The 21,774-nt window shown below is 42.3% G+C and overlaps 4 protein-coding genes across 6 annotated transcripts; 2 read left to right on the top strand and 2 right to left on the bottom strand.

Moving 5' to 3' along the window:
* Positions 1 to 374: 374 nt before the first annotated feature.
* ucp2 (uncoupling protein 2) lies at positions 375 to 3,297 on the top strand. The gene is made up of 8 exons (XM_027003514.2): positions 375 to 502; positions 637 to 779; positions 1,300 to 1,521; positions 1,920 to 2,136; positions 2,229 to 2,426; positions 2,508 to 2,609; positions 2,705 to 2,885; positions 2,994 to 3,297. Exons 3-8 carry the CDS (start codon positions 1,396 to 1,398, stop codon positions 3,106 to 3,108), a joined length of 939 nt encoding a protein of 312 aa, XP_026859315.1. The 5' UTR covers positions 375 to 502; positions 637 to 779; positions 1,300 to 1,395; the 3' UTR covers positions 3,109 to 3,297.
* Positions 3,129 to 5,691, bottom strand: dnajb13 (DnaJ heat shock protein family (Hsp40) member B13). The gene is made up of 8 exons (XM_027003513.2): positions 5,528 to 5,691; positions 5,197 to 5,300; positions 4,765 to 4,926; positions 4,488 to 4,645; positions 4,232 to 4,345; positions 4,005 to 4,118; positions 3,822 to 3,898; positions 3,129 to 3,552 (listed from the first exon to the last, which is right to left on the bottom strand). The coding sequence occupies exons 1-8, from the start codon at positions 5,593 to 5,595 to the stop codon at positions 3,399 to 3,401; spliced, it is 951 nt and encodes a 316-aa protein (XP_026859314.1). The 5' UTR covers positions 5,596 to 5,691; the 3' UTR covers positions 3,129 to 3,398.
* Positions 5,692 to 5,880: 189 nt separating this feature from the next.
* On the bottom strand, positions 5,881 to 8,376 carry mrpl48 (mitochondrial ribosomal protein L48). The gene is made up of 8 exons (XM_027003505.2): positions 8,230 to 8,376; positions 7,818 to 7,870; positions 7,707 to 7,738; positions 7,497 to 7,579; positions 7,091 to 7,260; positions 6,880 to 6,982; positions 6,513 to 6,602; positions 5,881 to 6,075 (listed from the first exon to the last, which is right to left on the bottom strand). Exons 1-8 carry the CDS (start codon positions 8,248 to 8,250, stop codon positions 6,001 to 6,003), a joined length of 627 nt encoding a protein of 208 aa, XP_026859306.2. The 5' UTR covers positions 8,251 to 8,376; the 3' UTR covers positions 5,881 to 6,000.
* A 1,293-nt stretch (positions 8,377 to 9,669) lies between these two features.
* rab6a (RAB6A, member RAS oncogene family) lies at positions 9,670 to 21,023 on the top strand. 3 transcript variants are annotated; one of them, XM_027003479.2, is made up of 9 exons: positions 9,670 to 9,773; positions 9,882 to 10,020; positions 13,764 to 13,822; positions 13,905 to 13,958; positions 16,483 to 16,588; positions 17,851 to 17,962; positions 18,215 to 18,308; positions 19,952 to 20,018; positions 20,201 to 21,023. In XM_027003479.2, exons 2-9 carry the CDS (start codon positions 9,951 to 9,953, stop codon positions 20,263 to 20,265), a joined length of 627 nt encoding a protein of 208 aa, XP_026859280.2. In that variant the 5' UTR covers positions 9,670 to 9,773; positions 9,882 to 9,950; the 3' UTR covers positions 20,266 to 21,023. The 3 variants fall into 3 exon arrangements, with proteins under 3 accessions (XP_026859280.2, XP_026859282.2, XP_026859281.2); XM_027003481.2 differs by lacking the exon at positions 18,215 to 18,308 and adding an exon at positions 18,611 to 18,704 and having other exon boundaries at positions 9,679 to 10,020; XM_027003480.2 differs by lacking the exon at positions 16,483 to 16,588 and adding an exon at positions 16,207 to 16,312 and having other exon boundaries at positions 9,688 to 10,020.
* Positions 21,024 to 21,774: the final 751 nt, after the last annotated feature.

The following is a 21,774-nucleotide window of genomic DNA, read 5'->3' as shown; positions in this document are numbered from 1 at the left end:
GATAGTGGGTGTACTTTAACACACTTCACATTATATTTCTCACCAAAAGACCCACAGGAAGAAATGGAGGATGTATACATGTTACAAATATAACCCCACGTTTATTTTTGCTGATTTGCTTAACCAAAATTTTAATTAATCAGCCTGACATTAACTTAAACGGCATCAAATTTTGATATAGTGTTTTTAATCTTAGGCAGGTACCTGCATATGTGCAAACGATCATGTGATTTAAAAACTAACAAACAACTATTTACTCTAAGTCGTGACCAGAATGGTTGGAACATGCGGCCCAACACATGATATCTCGGCAGCGCGACGGCGGCGGTGCGATGACGCAATATGGAAAGGTATAAAAACAATCTGCTTCCGCGTCACACCACAATGTCTGTGTAGGCTTGGAGCGCAAAGTAACATCGGTTGTGCCGGTAATTTGGTTTTCTGAAAAGGCCAGTATTTTTGTTTTGTTTGTTTTTTTCTTATTTCTTTGGTCCCGTTCACGGTAAGTATTAATTTAGGAGGTTTAGGAATCAGTAGTCTAACCTGTGAATTTCATTTAGAAACTTTTAAAGTGTACTGGAATACGACCAGGAAATCGTCGAGTTAATGTGTATGTTATTTGTTATTCTCTTTCAGGAGTATGTTTTTAAACCGTCTGTTTTTTAAACGTTTTTCTATGGAGGAACAAGGCAATGAAATTATAGTTGAAAGCAATTTCAACCAGAGGGACGCTTTTAGAGAATCTTAACGCTTCGCTGCCCGGGGTTTCTTGAGTGAAGGTGGGTATCTTATCAGCGCCAGCGTAGTCGCACTTTGACCATTTAAACGATTTAGTACAACTATAACATTCCAGCATGGTTACTAAAACTAAAACCGTTTAAGAATACGTTGGCTTAGGGCCCTTTGTCCTAAGTACACCCGCTTCCTCTGACGACGGCACTTCTTTTGTTCCTGTTTAGCTGAGCACACACGCATGGCAACAGGCCGAAGCACCAATGAGAGTGCAGCAACACTTTTTAGGTTTTGTGGTGTTTACACCTCCCCCTCCGAAAGAAAGACGTTTGGGGATTTGTCTAGTCTCGCAGAGATGCTTGATTTACCCTTACATAACTTCCCTAAGGATGCATTTACTTCATTCTTTTTTTTTTTCATTAAAAAAAAATCTTTCACTACAATTAATTGTTTTGTGTTTGGAAATGTTCTTGTGATTACCATCGTGCACTGAATCACTTTGTTTGTTTGTTTGTTGTCTCCCGCCCTTCCCCGCCCCATTTCTCCCTCATTCTCCTCTAATCTCAGATCTGGGTAGAGTTCACTTATCTTGTTTTCACGCCTCTGATCAAGACATCCTTCTCCAATTACACATTCTATTCACTTTGTGAAGTAGAAAAAAAAATGGTTGGCTTTGGACCTACTGATGTGCCTCCGACCGCTGCGGTGAAGTTCGTTGGCGCTGGAACTGCGGCCTGCATTGCTGACCTGGTCACCTTTCCTTTGGACACAGCCAAAGTCAGGCTCCAGGTAAGGCAATATGGAAGTCCCTTTATTAAAATAGATGACTAACATCTCTCTGCAGGAAATGGAAATTGTAATAATGGTTTAGGTTGGAGTTCTGCATTAGGGTACCCTTTACACCAACAGCAGGACCAGCTTTTCATACCAAAATAACTTTGACTTTAATTCCCAAGTGCTTTCTCACACTCATGCCAGTTTTCCCCCTTTTTTCTTCAATCTTCCAATTCCATTCCTTGCAATAGTCATGCAAGCCGATCCAGGAGCCGATGTTTAAGCCCTAAGACCCTGCACCTTCGGGACCGCTGCACCATGGACGCCCTGTGGCTGAAGCCCGTGGCCCTTCCTTCTCTCGCGACCGTCCCAGTTTCTGTAAAGTCTCTCCATGCCCATTTTGTTCTGTACAGATCCAAGGGGAGAGCAGCAGTGCTGAGAAAGCGAGTCGCGCGCAGGCTCTTAAGTACCGCGGCGTCTTCGGCACCATCACCACTATGGTGCGCACGGAGGGACCTCGGAGTCTGTACAGCGGGCTCGTTGCCGGGCTACAACGGCAGATGAGCTTCGCCTCTGTCCGCATCGGCCTCTACGACTCGGTCAAGCAGTTCTACACCAAGGGCTCAGATCGTAAGTTCGTGTCTCTTCTCAACCCTTTTGGAGCCCAAAAGATGCTTAGGTTTGAATACGACATTATGAATGGTCTCTTCCATCTTCACTAGATGTGGGGATTGGCTGTCGCCTGCTGGCAGGCTGTACCACCGGGGCGATGGCGGTCGCTGTGGCCCAACCTACAGATGTGGTGAAGGTCCGCTTTCAGGCTCAGGTTAGCTCTTGTGAAGCTAACAAACGCTACCACGGCACCATGGAGGCCTATCGGACCATTGCTAAAGAAGAGGGATTCCGTGGCTTGTGGAAAGGTAGGTCTGGGCTTGAAATGAAGCCCCTGGTGTAAGGTAAGGAACTGGTCAATCTTGTCTTAAAAGTCTTAATCTTCTCAGGAACTGGCCCAAACATCGCCCGCAATGCCATTGTGAATTGTACTGAACTGGTGACCTATGACCTCATTAAGGATGCTCTTCTGAGATCTACACCCTTGACTGGTAAGATGAAGCTGCGTAACATGGCAGCTGGTCCTACACAGTATAGACCTTGTTCCTTGGAATCTTAAGTGTTTTTTTTTAATCATTTCCCACAGATGATCTTCCATGCCACTTCACATCTGCATTTGGTGCTGGTTTCTGCACCACGGTCATCGCTTCTCCAGTTGATGTTGTGAAAACAAGATACATGAACTCTGCCCATGGTCAGTACAGCAGTGCCCTGAACTGTGCTGTTGCCATGTTGACCAAAGAGGGGCCTATGGCTTTCTACAAAGGGTAAAATAACTTTTTTTTTTTTTAACCATTGGCACAACTTTTTTTTTTTTTTTTTTGTTTGTTTGTATGCATCACATGTAGTGCTCATTTGTCTCTTGACCCTCACAGATTCATGCCTTCTTTCCTGAGGCTGGGCTCCTGGAATGTGGTGATGTTCGTCACATATGAGCAGCTGAAACGTGCCATGATGGCAGCTCGCCATAACTGGGCTACCCCTCTTTAAGCCTGGCTACTGCTGTTGGGGGTGCTGATGGATTTTTGATTTGGCCCATATCTACTTAAAGCTTAAACAAACCTTTTAACATCTGGTGTTTCTGTTTCATTCAAGTATATCCTGGGGATTATAAAGCTTGTCTCATCTTGATTCCTCTGTTAGGCCTTTTAAAATGTAATAAAACTTTTATTTCTCAGAGGCAACTGTCTGTACATTTTGTACAAGTTGTACTATGGAAATTGACATGGGTGGAGGAAACACTTGGAACAAAAAGGTTTTCAGGAAGTGTGCAGAATGGTTTACAAGGCAAGGGCTTGCTTCAGTAGCCGCTTCTTCTCAGCTGAAAGCTTCTCTGGGTAGTGAGTGTTGAACCGGATGATCAGATCTCCCCTAGTAGCTGGATTGCTTGATGAAGGCATTCCTTCTCCTGTCACCACTTTGCTGTACTGTGGGCTACAAGGGGAACATGTACATTTTTAGAAGGCATTTCATGTCACAAACCTTGATTTTAGGCCAACTTGTATTAGGGTTTCCAGTTCTATTTAGTTATACAAACATGAACACAACTTACTGGGTCATCTATCTATTCACTTTGTGGAAAAATTGTAGTTCTCTTTGCTTAGTTATACTATACTGCTATCACTTCACTCAGAAGTCAGTTTATACTTGGGGGGGGGGGGGAGTGCACAGGAGTAGAAGGCTTTAAGTTGACTCCAACTCACTGTACAATGTCATTGACAGGAATGTTAAGAAGTCTGCCATCCAGTGTTACCACTTCCACTGAAAATCCAGTCAGTGCCTAAGGGGCATAACCAGTCAGCAAAACCCAGTCACTCAAAATATATAGTCATGTTAAACCTAAAGTGCTGAAATGATGATTAATAATAATGCCAAAACCATCTCACCTGCTCTAGAGATATATTTGCAGTGTAAACTAAGTTATTGTTTTGCCGAGTAAACCAAGGATGTGGCTTATGGCGAACAGTGAAAATGATATCTGCTGGGATGTTGTTTGGGCCCTGATGGAACAATGTTAATATAAATCTGTTAGCAGATGTCATGTACCTTTTGCAAAAAGATTAAATGTAATTTACAGAATGACAGGCAAAAAAGAGACTTGTCATAATCACACCTGGTCTCCCTCTTTGGGAAATGTGATGTGCATCCCCTCATTCCAGCCTGGTTTCACAGTGATGGTTAAAATCTTGTCTTTGATGCTGGATGCATGTCCATCTTCATTAATCACCTAAATAGATATACTGCTTTTGTCACAGTAAAACGAAACTACAAGTGATAAAACTCAGTCATATCAAACAACATTGTTCTCATAAATGTTTTTTTTAATAAGTATTCATGGCCTATTACAGTACTTTTTTCAAAACTCTTACACGTCGGGATATTTTTATCTTCTTGGTGGAGCCGTAAAAAAGGTCCTCTAAGGCTAAATGAAGATCCCGCTCTATAGGGGGATCCTGCTTTTTAATCCCTCGTCCTCGAAGGCCTCCAAAACCAATGTTCACATCAGCTCTACAGGCAGTGTGAAAATCTGAGAGGACATATAAACCACCAGTCAGACTTCAGCCTAAAGACTAAACGAGAATAACAACACAAGGCTTCAGTTAACTAGCAGGAAAACTCAAACCTTTGGGTTTTTAATGGGCTTACCAGCAAAAGGATTGTCCCCTCCAAAGAACTGTCTGAATGTTTTATCAGGGTTTCCATGGTAGACATATCTGGATGACCACGCTCCATTAGCTGCTGCTTCCGGTGGGATTCCTCCTTTAAGGCCCTCCTCACCAAATTTATCATATGTGGCCTTTTTCCGCGCTGCAATATTATACTATTACTTCTGATCAGCTCTGATAAAATGTATGTTTAGTACCAGTTTGACAACATAGAAACATCAAACTAACATATTTTATATCCATAGCTTGATGTTTAAACTACACAAGCTCTTGTCCTCTATCCCCAACTCTTTTTATTGCTGAAGCATACTATATAGCCTATAAAGAAAATAAGTTTATTATACTGTATTATACAGAACGTTTTGCAATTACTGATGTACATAGAAGCTAAATATTGCATGTGTTCACTTACGGTCACTGAGAACATCATAAGCTTCAGCAAGCTCATTGAATTTGTCACACGCACCCGGTTGACCGTTATTGTGCGGATGATATTTCAACGCTAGTTGACGATACCTGACATTAAATGAAATCTGAGATTAGAAATTAAACGTAACGTGATGTAATTTAAAGGAAGTTTGGAGATTCCCAAATTTCTAATAGGCAAGTAACCTAACAAAATAAACATTCCCTGCTAGCTATCTACGTTTATAGGGAATGAACATTGTATTAACCAAGGGTTTATTTTAGCATTAATGTTATTGAAAATAGGTTTAGTTCGCTAGCCATCTAATGCTACTTACGACTTTTTGATCTCTGCATCAGATGCATTTCTGTTGATTTCCAACGCAGCGTAATAGTCTCTGCTCATTGCCAACCAAAGGTAGTAGTAACCCAGCTAACGAAATTTAATCATATTTAACGGCAGCCCCAAATACTAAAAGGCTCAAGCTGTTGTTTATGGTTGTTGCTGAGGACGGTTGCTATGGTGGCACTGCTTAGAGCGCTGGGTAATGTAGTCCTAATGCAGTCATACATGTCTGGGGAAAACCGTCAGAACTACCACAAGCTACACTTAAAGTAAGCGTATAACTTGCAAGGTTATAACTTAATCTCCGTGACATGTCTTTGAAGCAAGGCAAAAACAAACAAACAGTGCACCACATCCACTCACATTTATTATTACACATTTCCCCCCACACTCTGTATACAATGAACTGCATCATAAAAATGAAGACACACTCATGCCCTACTGGCAGCTTTTAAACCGCCTTAATTAAAATAATTGTGCCTGCAGTGCTTCAAGTTCTGGTCTCATTTTAAACCTGGCCTGGTAATCTGCTTCAGTGTGCTGAAAAACAAAAGAAAAAGAAGACAATAAAAAACAGTTCTTAAACCCTAGACAGCTGACAGAAAGGCGAAACAGCCAGAACAGACCCTGTGACCAACTCAAAGATGATTAGCGATACTCAACCAACAAGCAGTAGTGAGCCAGTGCTTAAGAATGATTCACTTTGTCGAAGAAATATTTCAGCCCGACATCCATTTCTTTGGCATCTATTATATTATTGGTTATACACAAAATGTGGCATTTACAACATACAACAGAGGCCCATCCACGAACGCAGCTAAGGCAAAACCCCTGGCTTCGGACCTGGGTTTTTGAGGTTCTGTCCATGAGACCAAAGAGCCAGCTCGTTGTCATGGCAGCCAACACACACCCTCCTGAGTGATGGGCTCTGTCACGATCAACCACAGGAATGCAAAAGAAACAAAAATGGTGCCAACCTGCATTACGGAGATCTGAACTCCCTCCGGCTGGTTTTTTAGAAGGACCTCCAAAAATATGGGCATTAGAATTGCCTTCATTTGGCTTATCTGAAAATCACACAAAAACACAAACCATGTTCCTAACTGCAACCAATAATGCCATTAAAATGTGCATGCCATTCATTTCAGATAATTCATACTTTTATTATTAAGTGAGCATGGCGTTTTAAGCATGTGAAAATAAATGTGTGCAGTTTATTCGATCAAAAGAAGCAGATGGTTAAAACAATACTGTTAATATCTTAACAGTGTACCATGTAAAACAACCTTCAGAAAAATAGATAACCTAAAAATTATTAATTCAAGGATGCAGAACTGATTTTACCTGAACTACCCGCTCATGGGTTTTGAGAACGACATCCACAAACATCTTGGTCCCTTTCTCTGGCATAACCATGACCTCTGTGCTCTTTGTAGGCATTGCGTAGCTTTATGAGCGACAGCAAAAGAAGGCATGCGGTTACGTCTTGATAAACTTCCAGAGAATCACGCACGTGGTGCCTTGTGTTCGGTGCAGGCTTCTGAAAGGTCCTTACCTTTCATCCACTTTGATATCAAGGCGATTGCAGAGATTATGGATGTACTGGCTGTAATGTTCCACAAGGGTCATGTCATAGCCAGACACCGCCACATTCAAGACGCCGTACTCTGCATCCGTAGCTGCTCTGATCTGCTGCATTTGAACGACTTCTCTCTTTTTCTTCGACTATACATAGACTCAAACTGTCAGTAGGTAACATTTCGTACAGAACTTTTTCCTAACAACAATTGCTAAAAATAAGACTATCCTCGCTAATATTCACACCCCTTTTTTTTTGAGTTGATAAAAATGCTGCCTTTTAATTGTAGAAACTTATGAGAATTTTTTTCTATTAACAAATGGACCAATGCAGTAGATGTAATGGCCTAACTCGTAAGAAAAATGTTGCCAGCGAGCCTTACCAACATTTTAGGAAGAAGATGTTTGTATCGACCAATTCCATGCGTAGGCATAGATCTGTACTGTCTGTCGGTCAAGAAGAAACCTACAGGCAACACATCTTACGTTATTAGTTACCATCACTAGGATAGTGAAATGATCACAATTCATTCTCGAATTAGGCAACAGATTGCAACCACCGCAAAGGTAATTTATTGAAGTATCCACCCTACCTATTGGCATTGGCTGCTTTAATAGGGGTGCGCTGGAATGAAAAAAACCATGGTTAGAACAATGTCTTATTAGTAACGAATTAATCAGCTAAAGAAACATAGAGCACCCACCGAATCAGCGATATGGCCTGGACCAACGCCCGTGTGTTCTGAATGGGCAAAACCTGGAAGGACAAATACACAACCAAGTTGCATTTTGCATATGTCGCTAGTGCAACAAGACGGGCAAACGGAACCTGTTTGTTAGCTGTGTGCAAACTGAGACGTCGTCGTTTCGTTGTTAGTCAAAAGGTCAGAGACGCAACTCGTGAAATCAGCCCCAGACTATTCCTAATAGCAACAGCGGCGCTCGATGATGTGCATTATAGCTTGTCACCTATCATCTACCAGTAGAGTTCAAATCTCACTTCTACCGCAAGCACTGTGTAAACCTAGCTGACTAGCTGCTCCCCAACACGTGAGCTGAAAGATGACCTTTGCGAGGCAATGCAATTACTGAGTTATGAACAGGAAAATACAATACCTTATTTGTTAAAACATTCATCGTTTAAATCGCAGGATTCAATTCCGACAGTGAACGTTGATAAAGGTTAATGAACCGTAAACATATACTTTAAGTAGACTATAAACCCGGGTTGCGCTTAACTTCCATTTTAACAGACGTTTACCACAGAAGCTAAAACGCAATACTGCCACCTATGGGATAAACAGTTTGAAGCCTAGAAATCGTGTCTAAAGCGTATACATAGACTGTATATACATATAGACTGTATACAGTCTAGGGTTTAAAGTCCTCAGATAACCAAAATGTAATATAATTAAAGAAAAACATGTAAATAGACAGCACAGACAACACGTATAAACATTCGCGGTTTCCCTAAAATAGATAATTTGGTTTATTTAAACTTTCAGTAATGCTATAAATACACAGTAAATACAAAAACAATGCAAATGAAGACACGACTGGATGATAACGGTGAAATAATTTTTATTAAAAAGTGCTTGCAGGTTGATAACCTTTTGCCTTTTAACATGTTGGTACTCTAGAAATGTGGTCTCCATGCATTTCAAGGTTTCTGTTTAGTACGTGGCGTTATAGATTCTAGCTAGTTCAGTCTTTATGATACTCTCGAAACAGTGACCCTTATAGTTTTATTACGTTGTTCTGTGATTTTCTTGTGTAATAATGTATTACTATTAATATTGTAAATAAACACATATGGTAAGGTATGAAAGTTAATTCAATGTTTTATATATATATATATATATATATATATATATATATATATATATATATATATATATATATATATAAAGTGCGTGCCGTCAATTGCGCACATTTTGCTTGCCTTCCATGCCACAGTTGATCTGTTCTTTTAAGTTATTCGTTAAAGGTTATTTGCTGACAGCGTCGGAAGTGACTCACAACTAGGTCATTATTCCATAGCTCCACGAGCGTGGGCTCCGTCCTGGTGACGCTGGCGTTTTTAAAGAGGCGATGACGTAAGGGAGCGTGACGTGGCGGCTTGGCGTCTCAACCGAACCCGACCATCATCCCTCCCGCCTCTTTGTCACAGCTGAACTATTTTTCCCGCTGCGTTATACAACATGTATAGTGCAGTATTGTAGATACTGTACGATTTTATAGTAAAAAAAAAAAAACCCAAAAACTAACCGTTTCTGATATACACTTTAATGTTGCCTTAAATGTATTTAAGTGAAACAACTAACAATAATGTTTGTTAAATAAAAAAAAAAAAAAATAAAAAATAAATAAATAAATAAATATATATATATATATATATATATATATATATATATATATATATATATATATATATATATATATATATATACACACATACGTTAAACGATGTTAACTATCTATTTACTATCTATTTTCCCATCGCATTTCCCAAACCTTTAGCTAACTAACTAATGTGGATATGCGTGCAGACTGGTCTCAACCGGCTGTCAGTCACAGCTACATCGTCAGGTTTGGTTGGCGGCTCTCCACTCCTCCTTGTCAGTACAAGCAATGGAGCGGGCCTGGTTGGGCACAGCAGAGTGAGTCCAAGTTTTAAAAACTTATTTTTGAAAATACGAACAAAATCAGTGTCGCTGACCTTCCCGACGGAGGGATTAAGCGTCTAAAGCCCCGGCGTGTTCAACCAGAAGCAGTCGGGAAGTCCAGAGTGAAGTAGCAGCTCTTCATCCAGAACCAATACCCTGGCCATAGCAGTCATGTCTGCCGCAGGAGACTTCGGGAACCCTCTGAGGAAATTCAAACTGGTGTTTCTTGGGGAGCAGAGCGGTGAGTCTTTATTTTTGTCCCTTCATATCGCAGCTTTTTCGCTCGGGCTGCGGACAGCTAACGCCAGCTAGCTAACTAGGCTAGCGAGCTACTTGGCAGACTAGCTAATGCTCTCGTTTAAGTACTTTTTTTGTCGTTTAGAGCCGTTTGTCTTTCACAATCGATACGAGCTGGTTGCCCTAGTGCTAATGTTCACTAACGCACAGCTAGACAGATAACTGTTAGGTTAGTTGGGTTAACCTGTCTAACTTGGGTTTGTCTAGATAAGATAACCAGTTAGCTAACTAGCTAACCTAGCTAGTCGGTCATCCTGAGGGTAACGCTGACTGGTGGCTAGCTAGTTAGCACGCATTAGTTCGTCTGAATTTACGCCAAACAGGCAGACTGTAATTGTATAGCCACCCTTTTCAGAATGGCTTTATTTTGGTTCTTACCAAATTATCTAGCTGTCTAGCTCGCTGAGTACATTTTAGAGTAGCTAAGTGTTTATCTATGTAGCTAGCTGTATAGGCTACCAGGTTCTGTAATATTGCTGTGCAGGAAAGCGTCTATATCATCTGTGGCTGGTTTTCAGAACAGCTACGGCATTACTGCCTGGGAGGAAAAATACCCATCATCGGTAATCAATAGTTGCCAAATTTATTGAAATAATCTGTCTTTTTGAATCAATCAGTGTTTTCCAAATCAGTGCTTCTCAATGACTTCTAAATCAATATTACTGCTTGGGATATAATTGCCTGGTTAAGGTTGTGTTCAAGTGACATTCTAATTCAGAAGAGCGCCAGTCTTGAAATTACCTGTATTTCAACCTGACCAATTTGGCTGTTGTAAAACCAACTATACTGAGTCACAGCAATAAACATTTGTCTTTACTTGTATATATGCCATATACTTTCGATAAAATCATTACTTTGCAGGAAGACTATTAGATACATTTTGGATGCCAAATATCCCTATTGTAGTTTTAAAGCCCATGTGAAAAATAAATAATTTTTGAACACTTGTAATGTAGCAACACTTGTAATGCAATTTTTGAGCATGTAATGTAGGTTAATTTCTTTTGGGCTAGAACATCTGGACTTCCCTATTAGGCCAAGTTATGATTTCTGCATCACAGCCTCTATATAAGGCTCAAAAAATCAAGCTTAGGCAAGCCTAGGGACTACATAACAAACAGTTCCCTTTGTAAAGATGTTTTAGGCAGCAAACAAGAATCTCTCTAAAGTATCAGTATAATGAAGACAGGACTTGGGTGTTTCTGTTAATGTAACAACCACCCTGGTGCATGTATGAAAGCAGTTCTGGTTTGAATTGACTAACTGATTTCCATGTTTCCTAATAGGACCATATGATTCAATGTGGTTTTCTTGTTTCTACAGTAGGAGTTCCTGTCACACACAAGCATCCGCTCTTAAGTATGTTTCAAAATATAGAAAGAAGCAGCTGATGGCAGCCATTCCTCTAGTGTTTTCTGTTGTTTCTTTCATAGACATTAGTTTTTCCACCCATTAATGAGTGCGATAGCTCGTTTTTGCACTCTCTCCATGCAGCAGGCACCGACCTTGCTTATACATGTTGAGGGCGCGTAATTTAACACTGTCTGCATGCGCTGCATTGAACTCTAAAAACATGTATAGAGGCTGGTATACAAATGGTGCCATCGATTGGGTAACATGCAAAACTTGGACTTGCTCCACAGACTCTCTCTCTGTCCTTTCCCCTCTTTAAGAAAAGCTACAGAACAGTGTTTCGTGTACATTAATAGTTATGTGGTTGGAGGCGACAAATGTAGTTAACGGTGACTGCTGAGCAGGCTGCTTTACAGGGGTGCTGTAGCTGCCCAAAATGGTACGAGTGGACTCGTAAAGTGTATGTCCTGGAATTTTATCCTGCTCTTGCTTTCAAGTCTTTGCCCTGTGGCCTTATAATAGGGTTTAATGATGGCCTTGACCTAACTTTTAGTGGATATGTGGTACTTTGTTGTACTGTGTTGGAGCTTCAGCCTTGAGTTTCATTCATCACTTGTGGCAGGTTTCTTCCCAGGAATTCCAGGAATGAGTGCAGCATATAATTAGCACAAGTGTTGGGTCATATCTTAGACTCCTTTCACTGGGGTTACTGTGTAGCTTACTCCTTCAAAATCCTTCTGTAAACCAGTGATTTGAACGGATTTCATGTTTTAAGTCTAATAGAATCTTACTTTGGCATTTTTTGCTTTTGTATCCAACTTTGCTGGAATGTAATTACAGTTCCCGTTACCTACTGACACCTGTATTTTGGTCCTGATGCCTAGCAGGCCAGTTGCTGGATGCGTATTAAACCAGCAAAGCTGAAAGCCTGTTTTAAACAGTTTCCTTTTCTCACCAACTCTTTATTTAAGAGTCCTTCGTTTCAAGTGATCATTGCCCTCTGATGTCATTTGTTTGTTAAACAAAGGCCAAAGGTGTAGGCCTGGCTGGCTAAAATGTAGCACCCTGTTTCAAGTATGAGCCAATATATACTCAATCCCTGATTGTATCCTTGTACATTTTTGTTTTTTTTCTAGTCTTTCATGTCATTCTGGAACAATGATGAGTCTCTAATCCATGATAGCTTTTTGAACCGTTTAATGTGTTTTTGTGCAGTCAGTTTGAAAGAGGTAATGACAAACCTCCCTGAACATTTTAAAGCACTTGATGATTGCTTGTTATAATAATAAATATTTGCTTAGCTTTAAAATCGTTTACTGTCTCTCAAATCATCTACAGCAAGATGTTCTCTTGTGAAGTAAGTCCATTTTAAAGGGTCAATAATGTAGTCGTTATAAAGTTGGATCCTTATACAAGCGTCAAGTCTAATTGGGCAGTACATATTGTTTGGAGGTGCCCAACCTTTATTAGTACAGCTACATGAGTTAAGAGCTCACTTCCACCTCTGTGCAGTAAAGAGGCTACTGGAGGAACCCTCTTGCCTACCCACCTTCTAAGATTGGGGGGGGGGGGGGGGGGGGGGGGGCAGCAGGTGTCATGTTTTCAGACTTCAGACTCTTTCATTGACCTTAGAGAGGCTCCTAATGACCCCCGGTTTCTGCTCATTGTCCACAGCCAAAAGATTCAGTGACACAATGCATGGCCCTACCTAAACATGTCTGCACTACCACGCTGCGTAAACTGCTGCTTGTTAAGCAGCCTACAACTACGAGGAAGGTACCTCTGGTTTTGGATGCATGAAGTGCGCTGGGAGTGATGTGCTGTGTTTGAACCATTTAGCACCATTGCCTTAGATCCCTTCTTTTACTGCTGCCACCATTTTAATGGTTAGCGTTGAGAACATGTCATATACAACTATTGTGTGAGAGCAGTGAATTCTCATCCTCTGGACAAGAGCCCCTGGGCACTGAGATGAAGCGTTGTGAGTTAAGGATCCTCCCCATTGTCCTGTTGTCTTTTTCCCAGGCAGGGGCTTTTTAGCTGTCTCAGCCTGAGCATCTAAGACCACAGGCATGACATGGGATAACCAATCTTTTGTCATATTTGCATAGGGTGTTGTGGTTAAAATATAGCAGGACTCGTTCCATGCATACCTTGGTCAGAAAGGCTGAAAACGTGTTGTAAGGCCACATTGCTGTCTTGTCTTGAGCTTTTTGTTGTTCGATTTTATCCAGGGGTTTTAACAACTGTACCTGACATTTCATATACGGTGAGCAATTAGCTGTTTAGAAAACGCAGCTGTTTGACTGACAGCTTTTCTTTCTTCTCTTGCAGTTGGGAAGACATCTCTGATCACCCGATTCATGTACGACAGCTTTGATAATACCTACCAGGTGAGTGTGACGCATGGCACCAGTACACACTGCGTTTCAAGCGCCTGCTCTGTCTGACGTGCTGCTCTCTCTGCATCTGCAGGCCACTATAGGAATCGATTTTTTGTCCAAAACCATGTACCTTGAGGACAGAACAGTAAGTGTCTCCTCTTTTCTTAAGCTCATCACATATTTTGGTGCCTCAGACGTGCACATTTTACTTAAATGCATCCCAGATGTTAAACCTCATTTTGTAACTTGTCAGTATCAATACAAAGAGTACAGTATGATAGCTACAGTACAGCAATGATGACGACAACATTTCAAAGCTGCTATAGATAATGATGTGCTCCTCTTCCAATTGGAGAAGCACAGCAATCATTATTGGTCCATTCCTGTAATTCTTAATTATTCTACATGATGCTGAAAAAGGATGTGTTTTATACATGTTGTTGTATGAACAGCTCGGGGTAATTGAGATTTGTCTCTGTATACGGTGTACTTCACTGAAAGATTCACCAGTTTTTCATGTTTATTATATATTGGTTTGGCATGAGGCAAGTTACTGGGTCCTTCAGAAGGGTTTTGTCTAGTCCTGGCCAACATATCCCCAGCCTGTATTCTCCACAGAGTTCATTGCCCTATGTTGAATGTCTGTATATAAAGATCAGTGAATGTTCCCCCTTCAGATATACGCGATGAAGACATTTTGGTGAAATTTGGAAAAATTAGTGAATCTTTCCTTTGGGTCTGATTACATCCACTCGAAAGCTGAATGGACTCTGATTGCTGTTTATGGCTGTATCGCGGAGGGTTTGCTCAAGACAGATGACCCTCCATGACCGGTGTAACAGAGCCTCTGGGAGGGAAAATGTTCTGTCTTACTGTTGCATTGATGCAGTAACACAGGGGTACCTCGCGCCACTCCTGGAGATCGTCCACCCTGAAGAGTTTAGTTCCAGTGCTAATCCAACACACCTAATCCAGCTAATCAAGATACTTTAAGAGAATATGAATCTTGGGGCACTTTCACACCTACCTTGCTTGGACCTATCAAACTTTTTTTTTTTTTTTTTTTTTTTTTTTTTTTTTTTTTTTTTTTTTTTTTAAGTTTGGTGCTTCTTGACAGACGTGAACACCCTACCTGTACTTGGCTGCATGCCAAACGAGTGAACTGTGGACCACCAAAATTGGGCGGGTCTTGGTCCACTTCCACTTGAATCCTAGTTCAGTTCACTGCTCATAAAAACATGAGTGAACTCGGCAGCAGAGCGTGCGGTCCACTTCGTCTGCTGGCACGGGTATTGTTCCTGCAGCATGAGCGCCTGCTAATAAGGGCAAACAAGCAATAAAACAATAGCAAACTGTTTGTTTCTGGCATGTTTTTCTTAGGTGGGACAAGCAGTCTGATTAGTTTACATTTAAACTGACCAACCAATAATAAAGAAGCCTGTATGGCTTTTAGCTTTGACTGTAGTACTTAATAGGATTATATATTTGTATCGGGACAGACCTGGATATAGTTTAAAAAAAAAAAGTCTGTAGTAAAAACCAACAAAAAAAAACAAGCACGTCACAGAGGCGTGATAGAGCGCTTGTACTGTTGCAAAATTTCTGACAAATCAGAAAACACCCGCATGTAGTATTTGGTACACTTTTAGCCTTTGCTATGTGAAACCAGCTGAACCAAATGAAAGAGTGTCAAAAAATACTGGTGCAGTTTTTAGCAAACAAACTAGGTGTTGGAACGAAACTCTTCAAGGTGTTAGGTCTCCGGGACCTGAACTGACCACCCCCTACTACAGCAGATCTCAGTTCTAATGGTCTTCCAGCCCTTTGTCAAGTTTTTGCAACAGCCATAATCACTAATATGACTCATATTTATAGACAGTGACTTTACCAGTGAAACCCTTCCAAATACTGCAGCTCCAGCTGAAATCCCAGCCTGCCATATTCTGGCCTCCCTGTGTCTCCAGCACCAAGACCGCCTCTCCCACCCTCCTGTCTGCGTCTGAGCCACCTGCCACGTTCGCTCTCTCTCCCGCCGGGCCAAACCGGTTGGATTCTTCCCACTTCTCCTAATCCCTTTCTTTTCACTCCCATGCCGCCTAACCAGCGTCTCCTCCGCGGTTGCAAACCCCCCCACCTCAGTACCACAGTCGCTCGGCTTCAGACGTGCTGCATGTTGTCTGCTAAAACCTTTCCTGCGTGTCATTTTGCTTTCAAGAGCCTCTTTATTTTCGCCACCTCTTCTTTCCTTCGCTCTCTGGCGTTTGAGCTCCACAACCTGTTTGATCTGCTTGCACATCTTTTGCTTTTGTTTGCCTTCTTTATTCTTCCTTTTTATTACCCCCCCCCCCCCCCCCGGTTTTCTTTTCCTTCATAATTTGTCCCATCCCGCGCAGATCAGGTTGCAGCTCTGGGACACGGCGGGCCAGGAACGCTTCCGTAGCCTCATTCCCAGTTACATCCGCGACTCCGCCGCCGCTGTTGTAGTTTACGACATCACAAGTAGGTACCTCAGGCCTGCGCCGCCCCCTCGCGCTGCCCTCCGTCCAGTTCCCTCCTCTCTTATTGCTTCCTCTCCCCCCCCCCACCCTCCCCTGACCCCACCCCCCGACACCCCTCTCTCCCCCTCTCCTCTTTCCTGACGTTTCTCTGGGGCTCAATCGCTCGGCTAGGTGCGGCTGCAGCTATGGGACACTGCTGGGCAGGAGCGCTTCCGGAGTCTCATCCCCAGCTACATACGCGACTCCACCGTCGCCGTGGTAGTCTATGACATCACAAGTGAGTGCGGTAGCCGGTGGTGCTCGGCTCCAGGGACGACGGCTGCCGTATGATGACAGACCTCTCTTTCCTGCTCCTCTCTGTCTTCTACTGCGTTTCTTTTTTTCTTTTCTTTTTTTCTCTACCTGCAGTGCACATGTTTTTGTCCATATACTTTTTTTTTTTTTCCCCCACCTTTCTTTGTGATTTCATGTTTACATTTTTAGGTGTGTTTCTCTCTTGGATATGTTTCCTCATTTGCTTTTTTTTCTACCTTTTTTTAAGGATTGAAATATTTAGTAGACCCACCAATACAAAGAGCAATTTATATATATATATATATATGTTTAAAATTTGTAGTAAAGTAGTTTCCAGAGAATCAATAAAGGGTCAATAATGAAGTCGTTAGGTTGGGTCCTTAAACAAGAGTCAAGTCTAATTGGGCAGTACATATTGTTTGGAGGTGTCCAACCTTTATTAGTACAGCTACGTAAGTGAAGAGCTCACTTCCACCTCTGTGCAGTAAAATGGCTACTGGAGGAACCCTCTTGCCTACCCACCTTCTTAGAAGGGGGGAGAGAGCTGTCTATCAGACATCCTGTTTTTACCAGTACTGTACTGCAATTTTTACTGGCTCTTAACATGGGTTTGGCTTACCGTCAGGTATATCGTTAGTTCATCGTTAGACTGCTCTTTCCCATGTCCAGCCGTGCTGTGTAATTGTTTGCACGGCTTGCTTCTGTCCCCTGGTTTGCCTGTTGCCATGAATAGAGCCCTTTTAAATTTAGGGCAAACCATAGTGCATCTGAGAGGGAAATGGCGTATAATCTATTTGCAAGGTTAGAATATCCATGATGCAGGCGTCAGCTGGCTCTGTCTGCCTTAGCGTGAACGGGAGGTTGGCCTATTTTGGATCTGGCATATTTTCAACTTTCATGCTAAATACTTGGAATCTTAGATTTAGGATTAAAGTGGCTGGAATGGCTTAATCCTTTGGTCCTGTGAGCACTAACTGGCCTTCAGAGTCATTTAAGGTGTCAATTTCCCACTGCTGTTATGGACGCGTGAGCCGAGAGAAGCTCTATTCTTTCCCCCTCCTGCTTTCCTGTTTCCTCATGTCTGGTTGTCCTTCACTGGCTTCTTTTGTTTGTTTGTTTTTTAATTTGTGTTTTAAGCTTATTGGCACTCTAAACTTTAACCATCCTTTTGAAGTTTCTCTTGAATCTGTGTTTTGAGGGAGGAATGAGCATAATCTTGTTTTTCCTCTCTGCAAATCTCGTTAGACGTCAACTCCTTCCAGCAGACCACAAAATGGATCGATGATGTCAGAACTGAGAGAGGAAGTGATGTCATCATCATGCTGGTTGGGAATAAGACAGACCTTGCAGACAAAAGGTATGTGATAAGACCAGAGTTGGCAAAACGTCTCGTCCAGGAACCGCAGTGCAATATCCGTCTCCTGTCGATCCGCTTTGTGACATGTAACATCTGAGCAAAGAAACTGTGGTGCAGGAGTTTAGCAATGTTCTAGTGTCCAATTTCTTACCGTCTAATCCCATGCATTAAAAAAAAAAAAGAGGCTGAAACCTTTTCTTTTTTTAGGCTACCTGTTAAAAAATGAATCTGTAACCCTTCTATTCACCACAGGCAAGTATCTATTGAAGAGGGCGAGAAGAAAGCCAAAGAGCTGAATGTAATGTTTATTGAGACTAGCGCTAAAGCAGGCTACAATGTGAAGCAGGTGAGTGTAGGTGTGTCGCTGCCGCCTTCTGTCTCCGTCGCTGCCGCTTCTGCTGTCACTAGAGCCCCCTGCCCAGGTCAAAGGTCAAACCAAAAACAGGCGTTGTCGTTGGTGCGAGCAGCAGGGCTAGAATGAGCCTTAGCGGCAGCGATGCTGTGGAGAGGCGCGGCGAGCATTTTTTACTTCAGTGCGTTTACGTTTGTTCTTTTTCTTTTCTTTTCGTGTGTGTGGAAACGGGTTCTGTGTGAACTGTGGTGTGAACGAAACTGTGTGTGAATGGGTACATGCATGTCTCCCCTCAGACAGATAACAACTGAAGAGGGCGAACAGAGAGCTAACGAAATGAATGTTCTGTTTATCGAAACGAGTGCAAAGACAGGACACAATGTGAAACAGGTAGAGCGTGTGAGACGCTCTGTTCCTCTCCCCTGCTCTTGTGTGTGTGTGTGTGTGTGTCTGTGTGTGTGTCTGTGTGAGAGAGGGAGATCTCCACGCCACCACTGATTCTAGTAGAACAGACGTAACTCCATTTTTTAAAAACTCTTAAGCATGCCTCTCTACCGTCGGGTTTGACGGAACGACAGAGGAAGTGGTGGCTGTGGATCTGAGTCTGGATTGGATTCCAAGTCTTGGGTGATTTGATCCTCATCATGATTTCTCTCTGTGATTGGTTTTAATCTCTATCTCTGCTCATTTTATGAAGAATCGCATGATCTTAAGCTTTGCCAGTTATCTCTGGCTAGTTCACATTCTACCTAATATATACTAGCTATATGTTATTTCAATCACTGACTTACTACTGGCCAATCAGCATGCACAGTAATCACCAAAATCCAATCAGGGGCTTAGTTCAGTTAGTTCTCTGTTTGATTGTTTACTGTCAAACTGTCCAGATCATTTTCCTACATCTCATTCTGCTCAAAGCAATACACGGGCCAAAGGAAAGTCATCTGGCATGGTACAGGATCTGTCACGGCATTTCCTCGAAACAAGTAAAAAAAACAACAACAAAAAACCAAAACAGTAACCCACCCCCCAATATGAGAAAAGCCCCCCCCCCCCCCCTTTATTGCAAAAGCTTTGTCCTTTTGACAAGTTTGGCTATTGTTGGATGAAGGCTGAGTGGTGGATGCATGTTGTGAGCAGCCATTGTCTCTGTAGCGGGATGAAAAGACTTCAGCGCCCACTTCTGAATTACATGCATTGTTGGACGGGTTGGGAGTGGGGCTGGGGGCAGGGCAGACAGATGTCTCGTTTGGCCAAAACCCCTCACGCCAGACTCGAGCGTCCGTTTCAGGATATGCTGATTCATCCTCTCTCCCGACTCCGAGTGCCCAGTGCGGGGATTGTCTCCCAACTGTCAGCCATTCACGCGTTTGAATGTGACAGTTTTGCAGAGCTGTGTGCGTGGCACGTAATAATATTCTTTTCCGGTTTAAGGGATCGTGGGGTTTTTAGGTTGTACTTGCGAAATGGAATTAAACGCTTGCCTGCTTCAAAAATGTACACATTTGTCGAGCATGTGTATGTGCAAACGTACCCATGCACGCACAGCTTTGGAGCTTCCTCTGATCTGTTGCGTGATTAACTGATGCCCCCTTGTCAGCGTATGGTAATGGCGCACTGTTTGTTCACCCTCCAAGCTCTTCCGGCGTGTGGCTGCAGCCCTGCCCGGCATGGAGAGCACACAGGAGAAAAGCAGAGAAGACAGTATCCTTCACCCTGCCGGACAGCCACACACACACACACGCGCGTGCGTGCGCACCCACATGCAAATGTTCATTTTGCATGCATTTGCCTGCATAAATGCGCGCACACACACCGTCAGCTGTCTCCTGTGCACACGTTCCCGTGTTTTGTCATGAGTTGATGGCTTGACTCCGCATCCTCAGTGATCGACATAAAGCTGGAGAAGCCTCCGGAACAACCCGTCAACGAAGGTGGTTGCTCCTGCTAAACCTCCCCTCCACTGTGTTTCGTTTTCTGTCTCAGTCACACCCCCATCTCTCTCTCTCTCTCTCTCTCTCTCTCTCTCTCTCTCTCTCTCTCTCTCTCTCTCTCTCTCTCTCTCTCTCTCTCTCTCTCTCTCTCTCTCTCTCTCTCTCTCTCTCTCTCTCTCTCTCTCTTTCCCCCCCTCCCCATGGAAACAGAAGAACACTACTTGTCCATTGTCCACAGCACCTTGCTTTCTGCTGACATACTGAGATGACCTTAAGCTTATGAAGCACAATGTGGATGTTAAAGGTGTGGTTTATTTTCTGAATAACTTCCGTTAAGCTTCACCACATCGTTTTCAAAACTCCCCCCCCTATTATTTTAGTGTCACTGTACCTCAACTTGATAACAGGTTATGAAACAGTTGCAGAAGTTCTCATAATACTGTGTTCTGTGGTTGAAATCTGCTGAGAGTCTCTGTAGTGTCCGCCCTATGTTTAAATATAAACTGGCTGCCACTGTTTATATTCAGTAGCATGATAGAAGTATGATAATTACTGAAAGTAGTTATATTTTTTTGTAAATGAAGGCAAGTATATTCAGTACACCACCAGATGCAGTCATGCCTTTAAAACTTCATTTTATAGGGCTTCCTCTGGCTTTTTATTAGCTATGTAACGTTTGGTTTACTGTAACAGTGGCACTGTCGGTTTCTTTCCTCCAATATTGATTTGTTGACCACATCTTCTAGCGTTAATATTTCAGTTTCACCATGTTGGGTTTCTTTTTTTGTTTTAGACCTATCCTCCACGGCTGATTCCAGCCAGCTCGAGGTGCAGTTTGTGGGGGGGGGGGGGGGGGTTGTTTGTTTGTTTGTTTTTCTTAGGCAGTTCTTTTTTGACCTAACTTATGTTCTGATGGTTTGTTTCTAGAGGAAGGTCTCTTTGTATGTTTGGTTCTGACCGGTTTATACACGTTACCGCCGCCTGCTGCTGTGTACAAACGCTCATAATTTGCACTGCTACAACTACGCCAGTGTCTTGTTGACATCCATAATAAAGCCTTTATTTAGTAACATTGAAAAAAATGTCTTTTCTTGATCGTTTAATCGTGTGGACTAAATGAAAATCCCAGGCTCTGCTAGGCTGACGACGCTCATCTCACCGTCAGTCTCACATGGCCTTCAGGATTTACCTGCTGGTACCTTAAACTGAGTGTGGTTTCCTCTTGTTCAAGTGTAATCTCCAGCTCCTTCGGGATTGATGAATAAGGCTCTTGTGAAACACCCAGGAACATGAATACTTCATGTGCTCACTAATGTAATGCTTTATTGTATTTACTTGGGTTTTTTTTTTAGGTTTTACTGTAGACTTTTAAAGAAATGTTCTTTAAAATAAATTCACATATATTCTAGGACTGAAGTGCTGATTGCAGCGTAGCATTCTGACTGAGGATCTTTTCCATGCACTTCAGAGGTTTTGTTGAACAAGCCATTTATCTGCATATTCTCAGTGTGATCCATTACTACCTT

This window comes from Electrophorus electricus, chromosome 17 (genome assembly GCF_013358815.1).
Source record: "Electrophorus electricus isolate fEleEle1 chromosome 17, fEleEle1.pri, whole genome shotgun sequence".
Classification (NCBI taxonomy): domain Eukaryota; kingdom Metazoa; phylum Chordata; class Actinopteri; order Gymnotiformes; family Gymnotidae; genus Electrophorus; species Electrophorus electricus.
Note: the sequence above shows the minus strand (reverse complement) of the source record. Positions and strands in the feature narration are given on the sequence as shown.

Excerpts from the sequence above, each read along its gene's own strand:
- dnajb13 (XM_027003513.2), bottom strand. The coding sequence starts at position 5,595 with ATGAGCAGAGACTATTACGCTGCGTTGGAAATCAACAGAAATGCATCT. Across the intron at positions 4,119-4,231 it reads TTCCCAAAGAGGGAGACCAG|GGCCCAAACAACATCCCAGC; the intron begins GTGTGATTATGA and ends TTGTTCCATCAG. Across the intron at positions 3,899-4,004 it reads CAAATATATCTCTAGAGCAG|GCACTGACTGGATTTTCAGT; the intron begins GTGAGATGGTTT and ends TATGCCCCTTAG.
- rab6a (XM_027003479.2), top strand. The coding sequence starts at position 9,951 with ATGTCTGCCGCAGGAGACTTCGGGAACCCTCTGAGGAAATTCAAACTG. Across the intron at positions 10,021-13,763 it reads GTTTCTTGGGGAGCAGAGCG|TTGGGAAGACATCTCTGATC; the intron begins GTGAGTCTTTAT and ends CTTCTCTTGCAG. Across the intron at positions 18,309-19,951 it reads CAGGCTACAATGTGAAGCAG|CTCTTCCGGCGTGTGGCTGC; the intron begins GTGAGTGTAGGT and ends TCACCCTCCAAG.
- mrpl48 (XM_027003505.2), bottom strand. The coding sequence starts at position 8,250 with ATGAATGTTTTAACAAATAAG. Across the intron at positions 7,871-8,229 it reads TGAATGTTTTAACAAATAAG|GTTTTGCCCATTCAGAACAC; the intron begins GTATTGTATTTT and ends TTGTCCTTCCAG. Across the intron at positions 6,076-6,512 it reads TTCAGATCTCCGTAATGCAG|CACACTGAAGCAGATTACCA; the intron begins GTTGGCACCATT and ends TTTGTTTTTCAG.
- ucp2 (XM_027003514.2), top strand. The coding sequence starts at position 1,396 with ATGGTTGGCTTTGGACCTACTGATGTGCCTCCGACCGCTGCGGTGAAG. Across the intron at positions 1,522-1,919 it reads CAGCCAAAGTCAGGCTCCAG|ATCCAAGGGGAGAGCAGCAG; the intron begins GTAAGGCAATAT and ends TGTTCTGTACAG. Across the intron at positions 2,137-2,228 it reads CTACACCAAGGGCTCAGATC|ATGTGGGGATTGGCTGTCGC; the intron begins GTAAGTTCGTGT and ends CATCTTCACTAG.